Genomic DNA, 12685 nt, shown 5'->3' on the forward strand with positions numbered 1-12685 from the left:
GTCACCCACTGTAACCTGGAGTTAATTTGTGAATGTCTTCACTCCCAAGGTACATTGGCTTTTCCCAAATGAGGTGGTTGAAGGTGCACTTCCTTGTGAAACCAGACTTTATTGCACTGCACAGCTGGCAAAGAGCCATGTGTTTGCAATGGGCTAATGAAAGGAACCAAGTTGTGCCCTGTTCCAATGAAGGAGTTCAAGTGCTGGGCTGGGAGCTGTTGGGATTCCCTTCCCAGCTCTCCATGGCTCCTCTGCTCTGCAGGCTCAGGGCTGAACAGGGCCAGGGAGCTCCCAGCACTCTGCAAAACCAGTGTCCATGGAGTGGCATTTGCAATAGGGAGTTACCAGGTACTGAGCTGCTTGGCTGAAGTTCTCTAAAGCCCAGGGCAAGATTGGAAATCCCTTCACTTACTGAGAACTTATTCTAAAACATCCTTCTGTTCTTGGGGTCAGCAGTCAGCCTCTTCAAACTACCGCTTATTAATGACTTCTTCTTTCAGCTTTTCTGCAAGCATCTTCCTCTTCTGCAGCAGCCTCTGCTTCTCTTCTGACACTTCCTAAAAACATGAGAACAACTGCACTGAGCAACCACTGCATGGAGCAGAGGGGTGGAACTGGAGTTAACCAGGAGGGCTTGATGATGCTGAAGCCAACCCAAGCCAAGTCCATCACTGAAACTCCCAACCCAAAGCTTCTGCAAAACCACTAACTTGGAAATATTTCCCCCCTTGTTCTTTTTAACCCATTCCCACTGTTCAGCAGCCACATGGACACCTGCACTGAAAGCAGGTGGGTTTATATGAAATATAATTTTGTGTTATATGCTTCACCTCTTTGGGAGGGGACTCCTCCTCTTTCTGCTCAGTGTTTGGTGCTGGTGCATTATTTTTTGACTCTTTCTTTGTAGCCAGCAGCAGGTCTCGTTTTTTCTTTAGGTAATCCTCACGTTGCTTCAGCTGCTGCTTTTCAGCTTCTGATAAATTCTGGGGGAAAAAATTAAATTTTGAAATTAATTCTTTCATATCAATGTGCAAGAAAACCACATTGACATCCTATTTGCCTCCAAAATTACCAGGTGAAAACAAATCCAAGTTGAGGCTTCAAGTCAGAGCTGTCTCCTAAGAAATTACCCAAGGACTGAATGCTGAATTCTACTCTGAAGACAGAAATCATGAGCTGAACTTTGTGCTAATTAAACTGTGAATAACATGAAAGAGTTTTTACAGGTTTGTTTTAAAAAAAAACCCAAAATAACCCAAACCCACCTGATTACAATAACAGAAAAACTGTATTTAAATATAATGCTATTTAAAATACATATTCTACATGTAATCCTCTCCTTTTGCATTTTATGTTTGGCTTTTTTTTTCTTATTTGTTTTTAACTTACAGGTCCTTTCACTCCAGCTTTTTGCACTGTGTTCTCTGAACCTTTCCCAGCAGACCTTTTCTTAGTGTCTTCTTTCCCCTTGGTACAAGAGGCCTGGGGTAAGTTTTCAGCTCCTTTTTGTACTGGGCAAACTGGTTTGGGGTCTTCTTTTGTAGATTTATGAGATCCCTCTAAGTAATTTTACATAGAAAACAATTAGGAAGAATAAAAATACATCAGATAAAAATCATCAATCAGAACAGAACATCATGGAATAGTAAAACACCCCATGTTGGAAGGCATTCCTGCAGGGCAAATACACTTTACTCACAGCCTTATCCAGCCAAGTTCTTAACACCTTGATACAAGTGGATCTTGAATCCTTTAAAACCAGCATCATGTTGCCCACTCAGCACTGCACTCCCCCTAAAATTACCTAATGGGCATTTGGGAGTTTCTTCAGAATGCTCAGCTCCCTCAGTGGATTCCTTAACTTTACCAGCCTCTCTTGAATCTCCTGGAGAACTGTGGCTAACATCTGGAGCTTTGAGTTTAGCACGTGCCTTGAATTAGAAAACAAAGAAACCCAGGTGTTACATTTCCTGGCACTGGAGCTCAGGCACTGAACTGTCCACACAAAGGAATGTCCCAGCAGAACTTCAGTTACAACTGCATTGTTTACACTACAGACAATCCAACCCTTCTCTCAGGATTTCTGCCTAGAAATTGTCTGTGCTGATGATCTATTGTGTAACTCGTGTCAGAACCCCACAACACTCATTAAAATATCAAATTATTTTGTGTTAAAACATTCTTTTAACTAAAAAGGTATCACTTTCTCTGTGGTTTACTCTGATGGACACCAAGGGATGGGCTCTTGGAGAGGATTTCTGGGTGCTGGTGATTAGTTCTGCCTTGTGAACACTTAATGAATAACTACTCTGTGTATCAAGTGATCCTGGGGGTAATTCCTGCAGGATTCTGAGTGCTGTCATCTCCCAGCAGCTTACACTTGGAAGGCTCTTTGATCCTGACAGTATCAGCAGTTCAGCTGCTCTCTGGTCTGAAAGGTTGACACCCTTTTTTCAGGATTTCAGATCCAGGTGCTGAGCAGGGAATTTGCTTCTTGTGGGATACTGAACTGATGGAACACACAGCCAGGACAGAATATCAGGGCATTTCTTAGCCATCCCCATAACTCACATACAAAGGTAAGATACTCACTTCTTCAGTCCTCTTTCTCTCTTGCTCTATTTCATACTCTTCCTTAGATTTTCTGTAACAATAAACATGAGTAAATATTCAAAACTCCTTTAGTGGCAGTGATTTTCAAGGAAATTTAACATTGTTTAAGTATTTGAGGACCATCAAAGCAATTACAAGGTAATATGAATTTGTCAGTATCCAAAATATTTCCATGATTTAAGTCTTAATAGAAATAAATAGCTGGAATAAACACACAAGAACTCACTGTCCCCAACTATCTTTGTGCTAAAATAATTGTGTAAGAATTTCCAGTACCTATCTCTTTGTTTCATTTGCTAATTTAAAGACAGGAAGGGCAGCATTTCCAGAATCCAGAGAGAAAACAGCATTATATATTATTTATATATTAGTTATATATTAGTTTTATCTAATAAAACCTGGATGGATTCACTTGCTGCTCTTTGTTTGTGTGTCTGTGAACTGGGGGGGAATCTGCACAAGTTGTGGAGGTCTCACACAGATCACAGCAACAGTTCTCTCTCACTATTTTGATATTCCTGAGCACACCCACTGCCCAGCACCACCCATTTTCACTCAGCTGGGATTTGGAAAGAATAATCCTGGTAGGATGAAGGCAGTTCTCTGGAAAAGGCTGGAAGAGTTAGGTACCACAGATGTGTATTTTAAAATAATGTACAAAGTAGGACTGATTGGTTTCTTACCTTAGAACCTCCCTGAGTATTTTCATTTCTTCCTGTTCAATTTCAGTGAATACATCAGAACCCTCTGTCAAACACTCAGGCAACACACCTGGAAAAAAACAAGATTTATGCATTATTCTAAGGAAAATGATTTTGTGCTCCAATTGGCAGAGAAGATAGATTAAAAAAAAAAAAAAAAAAACAACAAACCCAAACACTAGAAAATCACATTCACAAAACCAAAGCCATGTAATTCTTCCTCTGAAACTGTTTCCACTAAGGCCCTAGATCCTAGAGGAAAAGGTCTGAAATCCTGATAAGAAAAAGGTGAAGATTTCTGGCAATCATCAAAAGAACACTCAAATCCTGCAGTGAACCCCTCTGCTCATCATTCCTCACCATTTCTTTCTTTGATGATTCGAATTGCTTGCAGTTGCATTTCAATATTTTTCTGTACCATCATTTTTTTAAATAGTCTAAAATCTTCTGCTGCCAACACTGTTTGCAGGATGGCCTGTGGGAGGAGAGACATGCACAAAATTAAACCCCCACAGAAATCCTAACCAGCTTGGTCTGTTTGAAATTAGCTTGATTTTTCAGTTCTGGGGAGCATGTTTTTAATAATTATATTTCATTCTCCTATCTGTCTGTTTTTCCAGATACCAAGAAGAGCTCATGGTCAGGAAAATAACTTGGTGGGTTTTGTCTTTAGATCAACATGTCTGCAGTAACATTATGACAATATTATGACAAAATTGAGTTTCCCAGTGTAAGTTTACAGCTCAACTGAAAGTTACAGTTTCACCACGAAAACTTTTCCAAGTTCCATCTCCTGGCAGCTGTGTTAGGGAAAACATTAAACCAAGAATGAAATCCATCCCTTCCCTAATGAAGGCAAATACCTGGGAGGTGTGGGTCTTTGCAAGAGGAGAAGAAAAAGCCTCTTGAAATTTCTCCTCATTAATTCCAACTTCTTTAAGGTAGTCCTCTAACAATCTCTCCACCTGTAAGAAAGCATAAGCTTTACCTTGTAAGGGTTTTTGATGTCAGTAAAAGGCTTTTTGCCAGTCTGTGCCTGAAAGCCTTTAGGGTCAGAGCAGAAATGAATGTTGGTTTGTATTTATTCAATCAAAGCTTTTTAATATCATGTATTCCCCAGCCTCATTACAGAAAGAGTGTGTTAGAAAGCTGCATGTCGTGTTTCATAGGTATTTATGCTCCAAAAATGTCCTGCAGGTTTTTTTTCTGATAATTTAAAGATAATTCAAAATATTTCCCAGACTCATTAGTGAACAAAATACAAGCTGTGAGTGTTCTCAGACATCCTGCTGGTTGTCATTTTAACTTGACAGAAAATAACATTATCAAGCTTATAAATACAGTCTTGAAGGTAGTGGATACATTAATTTTAATGAAAAATATGTAAAACAGCCTAAGAGCTATGACTGTGTCACAGTTTCTTTTCTATGAACCTGATCTTCAGGCATAAAAATGTACACGACAACTCCAACTCATGGGATTTCTAAATAACATGGAAAAATTCTAAATTACAATAATAACCCAATTAGAAGCTCATCATTTAACATTTTAAATTGTTTAGCTTTACCACAAAGTGTAAATAATGCTCACCAGAGCTTGGTACTCCTGATAAATTTCTGTGTATGACAGCTTGCTTTCCTCTTCATCATCAAAAACTGAGGAGGGGGAAGAAGAAACATTTTGCAGTCAGTGTACAAACCCCCACAAATTAACTTACAACCTAAATAGCAAGATTAAGCTTTATAGGGTAATATATTTAATCAATGAAAATATGATTTATAAAAGTCCTGTGGTTTTCCACACACTCAGAATAAATGTGTGCTTTTGATAATTGGAAGTAATTAGCTGTATAATTTAATATTGGGAAAATGTATCTTGACAAAAGACTTGTAAGGAAGTTGAGGATTCAGCAGATACATTCACTAAAAAGTAAGTTTTAATTTAAAAACTTGTGTAAGATTGTTCTATGGTGGCAGAGGACACAGCAAGCAGGAAATTTCTCACTCTCCATGTATTTATATTTATTAAGGACTTAAACCATTTTTTAAAAAATGTAATTCATAGAGTGAGAAGCCAAGGTGATGCAAGAAAATGAGTCCCTGCCTGCAAAACCAGATAAACCCAAAGAGGAAACGTGGTGCAGTTAAGTTATATTTTAATTATATCTTATCCTGATTTAGGAAAAATGGACATTCCTATACTATAGGCCATATTAATCATATTCATGTAAATTCTCATGAAAATCCCTGGAACTACTCAAGCTCATGATCCCTATGCTGCAGAATATGTGGAAGAAGCAGAAAATAAGAGGAATTGAAAACTAAGGGGGGGGGGTTAATTTACATTTTTTTTCACACCAGCAACTGAGAGAGGTAATGTAAAACCTGGCAATTAAAGAAGAGGCTTAGAAATAAATCTGCCTCAATCCCCTTCAAGATGAACCACTTGGACAAGTCATTGCCAGGAACAACCTTTGAAGTCATTTGAAGAAAGGGAATTGTGCTTGAATTGGTGAGGAGTGTGATTTACTCTCCATGTACATGTGACATCTCTGATGGAGGTGATGCCTGTGGAACCTTCACACAAATTCAGAGGCATTTTTTGGAGGCATCCAACATCTTTTCCAGCTGTGACAGCCCTGGAGACACACCTGGACACAGTGTGGATGCTTCCTAAAGCAGCAGCACTTTCAAACACAGCAGAGCAATGACAGAAATCCAATCAATCCCCCAAAGCAGAGGAAAATCTGCTTTGGAATCATCATTTGGAAAACAGACACTGCTCGTGGGTTTTGCACAAGGCAAAAATTTTAATGAAGAAACTAAAACAAAAGGTTTTAGGATACATCCAGGATTATATATCAAACACTATATACATACAAATATATTTATCAAATCTCTAGGATTAAATTCAAATGGTAGGGAAGGTGTTACAGGTATCAGTTCTATGGCAAGCACCTTGTTACAGACTCAGGAGGGTGAATTCACCTGGCAGCCTCTGTTGTCTCCTCCTGCCTGGGGATCCCTCCCAGCTCCTGCACACCCAAAATTCCACCTTGGCTTCTCTTTCTCCCCACCTCCCTGCCCTGGGGACCCAAGCAAGGTGACAAGCTGGCACACAGCAGGCTCAGGACACAGCAGGATGAAGTTCAGTGCCAAGTAAAGCAAGCTGCAGTCAGCATCTCCTCTCAGCTAAGTGGCTTTAAGGAGCCCTTGGAACAGAGACCTTGGATTCCCTTGAGTCAGGGCTCCTGAATCACGTTGTCATTATTCCTTAAGGCTCTGGCACCCACAGGAATAAAGATCCGAAGAACCACAGCATGAAGACAAGCCAGGGGACAATCATTATCTTCCTTAAAACTGAAAATTGTGGATAGGACCCCTCAAATGGGATGATACACACCCATCTATTTAAGTTCAGCTTGATGTAAAAGGAAATTAATCAAACCAGAAAAAATTTATCAAGTTCCCAGCAAGAGGGAGACAGAGAAAGCAAACACTTCCTAACAGACAGAAAACCATTACCATAAGTTTACAAGTTGAAGTGCAAGGACTTGGCCTAAGTAACTACAGTTCTAAAATAAATTCCTCACATACCTATTGCCAAAATCCAAACTGTATTTTCGAGAAATCACAAATTATTGTCAGTTAATCAGAGTGTTGCTAATTTGCTTGTCCAGATTAGATTATGTTTTGGGAATGCAGAGGGCTCTGTCCTGACAAAGTGTGTCAGTACAAAACCAGCAATGGGATCAGCACAGCAGTGCCTGCCTCACACAAGGTGGAAATTTACAGCGGTTCCACAAATCTTCTTACTGTCAGTCATTCCCCTCAACCTTCTCAGGAGAAGGGATCATTGCTCCTGAGAGGGATAAATAATTCCCTCGATAGCTAAACCCAGCCCCTTTGCATGGCAACCAGAATGTTTGGCCCAGCCCAAGTTCAGGCAGCCTTCCCAGGAGAAAACTTCCAGCCTAGTTTCCTCTAACCCTTCCTAGCTGGGAAAGCTCCAGCAGCTTTTCCTTTATTCCTCTTTTCCCAGCTTTATGAGGGAAAGGCATACAGACTCATGCAAAGTTTGGGGGGTAGGAACGATGAGAAACTGAGAAGCAATTTTTTTTCCAAGAATCACAAACAAAAGCTGCCTTTGTTTTTCCAAAGGGCTTTCAGGCTTGCCCAAGTTGCCATTACTCTGCCACTGTAAGGATCCAGGTGTTTTTTGGCGGCTGGAGTTGTTCTGTAAGCAGCAGATGTAATTTAGCCCAAAGTCTCTTTCCTCCTTCCCTCTCTGCAGATTCAAACCTGCACAGTTTTCCCCTGGCTGCAGGGCAATCCTGCCCCCCTCACCCGTACTTCCATTTCACCCAGGCTGCTCCCCAGATTTTGCCTTGATTCTCTCAACAAAACGAAGGAAGAAATGGAAGTTTTAACTGGAGTTACTTCCGAGCTAAACTCACGCACAGGATCAAAACATTGCCGCTAACCACTGCTAGTGCTATCATTTTTGCGAGGTACTAAAACTCAGGTATTTTCACCTCTTAACTGACAACATCGACATAACTGCAGGAATTTAACTTCGGGCCTTCTCCTCCTCTGTCGCACTGGCCAGACCAGTTTCCTAAGGAAAACTCCCGGCTCTGGCAGAGCTTTGGATGCCGTGCCGGTGTCCGCGGCGCTCGCCCGGTGTCAGCCGTAAACCATAATCCCAGGGCGAGCTAATGGATGCAAACGGATGCCAGGATGCAAATCCTGAGGCACGGCTCGCCCGGGGAGCGCCGCGGGCCCTCACGGCGAGGTGCGCGCTCCCTCACGGCCGAGTGCGCGCTCCCTCACGGCCGAGTGCGCGCTCCCTCACGGCCGGGTGCGCGCTCCCTCACGGCGGGGTGCGCGCTCCCTCACGGCCGAGTGCGCGCTCCCTCACGGCCGGGTGCGCGCTCCCTCACGGCGGGGTGCGCGCTCCCTCACGGCCGAGAGCGCGCTCCCTCACGGCAGGGTGCGCGCTCCCTCACGGCCGGGTGCGCGCTCCCTCACGGCGGGGTGCGCGCTCCCTCACGGCCGGGTGCGCGCTCCCTCACGGCCGAGTGCGCGCTCCCTCACGGCTGGCGGGGCTGGGTGCGCGCTCCCTCACGGCCGAGTGCGCGCTCCCTCACGGCCGGGTGCGCGCTCCCTCACGGCGGGGTGCGCGCTCCCTCACGGCCGGGTGCGCGCTCCCTCACGGCGGGGTGCGCGCTCCCTCACGGCCGGGTGCGCGCTCCCTCACGGCCGAGTGCGCGCTCCCTCACGGCTGGCGGGGCTGGGTGCGCGCTCCCTCACGGCCGAGTGCGCGCTCCCTCACGGCCGGGCGCGCGCTCCCTCACGGCTGGCGGGCCTGGGGGCGCGCTCCCTCACGGCCGCGGGGACAGCGCGCACCGGGACAGGCCCGGCCTGGGAACACCCGCCCTGCCCCGCCCGGCTCCCCCGCTCACCCTCGCAGTTGTGCTCCATGAACTCCAGGATGGGGATGGACCAGGCGGGCCCCCGCAGGAAGCCGGCGATGGTGTCCACCACCCACTCCACGTCGTCCTCCTCCTCGGCCGCCATGGCCGGCGGCGCGGCCGCTATGGCAACCGGCGTCACGGGGCGGGACCGCGCTGAGAGCCGCCCTCACGGCATTCCCGGGGATGGCGGGGCTGTGCCCTCACGGCATTCCCGGGGATGGCGGGGCTTTGCCCTCACGGCATTCCCGGGGATGGCGGGGCTGCTCCCTCACGGCATTCCCGGGGATGGCGGGGCTTTGCCCTCACGGCATTCCCGGGGATGGCGGGGCTGCTCCCTCACGGCATTCCCGGGGATGGCAGGGCTGCTCCCTCGCGGCATTCCCGGGGATGGCGGGGCTGCTCCCTCACGGCATTCCCGGGGATGGCGGGGCTGCTCCCTCACGGCATTCCCGGGGATGGCGGGGCTTTGCCCTCACGGCATTCCCGGGGATGGCGGGGCTGCTCCCTCACGGCATTCCCGGGGATGGCGGGGCTGCTCCCTCACGGCATTCCCGGGAATCGCGGGGTTGCGCCCTCACGGCATTCCCGGAATCGCCTGACGCGCGGGTCCTGCACTGCAATGAAAAAAGAAGAAATTAATACCTGCAGTGGTTGTAATTTAGTAATACTGAAAAAATCCTGTAGTGCCAGAGTTAGGAAATAATTTACGAAGCAATGAAGGTTTACATTAACGCTTAATCGTTTGGGTATCGGTTGGTGCGGCATATTCCTTTTCTCCTTTTCTCCACTAAAATTAAGGTAATTTCTCTCACTGTCCCCATCTATTGCACTGTTGACGAACTGAAAAGTTTTTCCCAGTGTTTTCCCAAAAAGAACATTTTCATCCTTTTTGGAGGGTCTTAATGCCCACAAGCAGTGGCAGTTCCAGCTCCTTACATGAGGGTTTGTATTCAAGAACTCTTGTAGCCCATTAATGAGATTTTACCTGCCAAAGTTTCAGTGCTGGGTGAAAGCTAATTTATTTCCTCACTCTTTTTTCTCAAAGGTAACAATTCCATGCTCTCAGAACTGCAAAGAAGTACCTGATCATCATTTAAATAATGGAAAAACTTCAAATTTTGGTTTTGCAGGCCACTTTTTTCAGCACTTTAATTTCTACAGCCACTTTTGTGGTCTGAGAGCATCACTAGTATTACAGTATTAATTTCCTATTTGTTGCATAAAAACTTAAAGCATTTCATCACAGTTGCACGAAAAACTGCTGCAGTAATGAGCATGAGGAAATTCTGTCCTGTGTAATGAAATCCATTTTATCACCTCACAGGAAACTGCCCGATGTGATCTGTCCCCACATGTCAGGGGAAACACTGGAGTTGGTGGTTTAGTTGTTAAAAATTCAAAAGATGGAGCAGGAAATGCTCCCATGTCTGAGTCACAAAAAGCATTTATTGCTCGATTTTCTATCTTTTCTGAGCAAGTATATATTTTGAGCAAGTAGATATATACATTTAAAAATATATATATTTATGCATGTACATTGATATGTATATATACACTCACACACTGACAGGCAAATTTTGTCAAGTTTTTCCACTCTCTGTGTTCCACTGAATTCAGAAATTCCAGAATCTTGAGAACATCTGACTTCTTTTTGCTGAATGCTGTTTTTGGTCTCTTGCTGAATTTATAAATTTATTTATCTATTTATAAATTAAGAGGCAAGAAGTGAGGCAGATGAGTTCCTTAGCTATTGGCAGAGGTGTTTTTATCACTTTTGATTTCTTCAATGTGGATAATTTCGTAGTTTTTGAGCAATCTAAAGGATGCTGGCAAAAGTGCAATTATCAGATTAACAGTTAAACTGTATTATTTTTAATTACTCTTTTGTTTAGGCTTTAATTCTCCATCCACCTAGTTTGTAATAGTCTTACTACTGCAACAGCTATAAATATTTTGTACCTTAGTAAACTTAATGCAACTTTTCCAGTTTGTTTCTATAAATTTTAGTTTGGGAGGGATTTTTTTTTAATAAATGTCACCTCAAAGAGAACACTGAGAACCTGTGGTGCAAAGGCCTTTTCTTTCAGTCCAGTAGACAAAATTAAATATGACTTCTGTATAAAAGGTTGAAAATTAAAATACTGATCAGTTTGGGCTTATTGGCAACAATTAATCGTGGAGATTTTTTTGGTTAAATATGTTTTACTTCAGGGACTTCACTGTACTTTAGTCAAAGCTAAACTAGGAGAGAAATTGGTTCTGAGCAATGCATTGAAGAAGTGCTTTAAGTCAAGTAAGGAATTGTGAATTATTTTCATTTTCCTCTCCTTTGGGATATTGAGCTCCTGCAGGAACTTCTAAAGATCTTCCTATTTAGGTCATTTTCTTTCACTTTATAAAGCTGCTCTTTTCTCTTGTGACTTGAAGGTTTTATACAAATGTGAGGCTGTTTCACAGAATCCACTCTGCCTGAGAGGCCATTCCTAATATAATTATCTAATAATAAGCATATGCCATTGCTTTTCCTATCATAATGCTTCTTAGTCAATTATCTAATCTTAAAAGCATCTCAAGTGTCTAACATCTAATGCTTTCTCTTTACAGCTTGTGAAAATAAGAGATACTAGAACTACAAGAATATTATTTCTTCTCTTTTTTAGATTTTTTTCATTTATATACTTGCCACAAACCATGCAGATTTTACTCACACATTTATCTGAAAGTCTATCCATAAACCTGATTTCATTTATTTTCCTGAAGCAAATTTTGTTCTTTATTCAGCAGCAATAGGATTTATTCCCATATATACTTTTCACGGGGATTTTCTCCACACACCTTGACCCAGTGTTTTTGTAATTGCTGCAGTGCTTTTACCATTATTTTTACTGTAGTGTCTGCACCTCTTGAATTCTGAAAAGCCTTGTAGCAATTTGGATTTTTCTGTCCAATTTCAGCTGATTGTTATTGATGGAAGATGAACTACAGCAAGGTGAAGCCTGTGAGCTTTGTTATTCTAATCTCTTCTGGCATGGAGTTCTGCAGCCATGAGCAGGTTAAAAAAGGAAAAAGAAAAGCCCTGTGACCTTTCTTTGGAAGTGGAGAGTTTCACTGAAGCAGGAAAGGCAGCATCTGTGGAGTATGAAATGGTATCAATAAGGTAGGAGATGGTTAGAAAGAGTAAAATAATACATTGTTAGATACATGGGCATTTTATTCATTGATGAATAAGAGTGGGAGAAGGTCTGGGAACATGGTTGCCACAACTCCATGATAATATTAGTTAAAAAAGAAAAAAAACATAACCTTCAGTTGTTTATGGATTCTGGGGAAAGATCTTTATTTCTGAGCTTTCTGAAAGGACACTTTCAAGTCCAGCTTCTAACACCTTCAGCCAAGAGTCATGAAACCTATGCAGAAATACTTCTACACACAAACTTGTTTCACTTCAGTGAAAACTTCCCAGTTTTTACCACTGGGAGAATGATGCATTTTTAATTTCTTTGTAGAACTTCCCTTAAAAAGGACTCCTCAATATTAGGATTAATGAAGTGTTACCTGGGGCTGTGTAGGGAATGGAACTAGAAGAGATCTGAAGGCTGCCCAGCCTTGGAGTTTCCTCGACTGCACAGTGCAAAACAGAATTTATTTGAGACATGAGTTTGGTTTGAGTCATTTAGTGTTACCTCAGGGCTTGGCTTTCAACAAGGCATTTACAGACAAAGTGCTGGTTCTGGGGGGCTCTGGGGAAGAGCTGGAGTTTGCATTTCTCAGTTTTATTACCCACATGTTTCAGTTGCCCCCAAGAACTTTGGCTAATTGCATGGTATTGTTGATTATAAAAGCCAAAGAGAAACCCCAAGGAGGACAATGCTCTGGAGTGCCTCACAGAAACTGG

At 43.2% G+C, this 12685-nt stretch overlaps 1 protein-coding gene across 1 annotated transcript; it reads right to left on the reverse strand.

The window, feature by feature from the left end:
• Positions 1-6: 6 nt before the first annotated feature.
• CFAP36 (cilia and flagella associated protein 36) lies at positions 7-9141 on the reverse strand. Its single transcript, XM_079297961.1, has 10 exons — positions 8779-9141; positions 4905-4969; positions 4178-4279; positions 3675-3789; positions 3297-3384; positions 2593-2644; positions 1805-1931; positions 1390-1559; positions 831-983; positions 7-557 (listed from the first exon to the last, which is right to left on the reverse strand). Exons 1-10 carry the CDS (start codon positions 8891-8893, stop codon positions 471-473), a joined length of 1074 nt encoding a protein of 357 aa, XP_079154087.1. The 5' UTR covers positions 8894-9141; the 3' UTR covers positions 7-470.
• Between the last annotated feature and the right edge of the window lie 3544 nt (positions 9142-12685).

Source organism: Erithacus rubecula (assembly GCF_903797595.1).
Source record: "Erithacus rubecula genome assembly, chromosome: 2".
NCBI lineage: Eukaryota > Metazoa > Chordata > Aves > Passeriformes > Muscicapidae > Erithacus > Erithacus rubecula.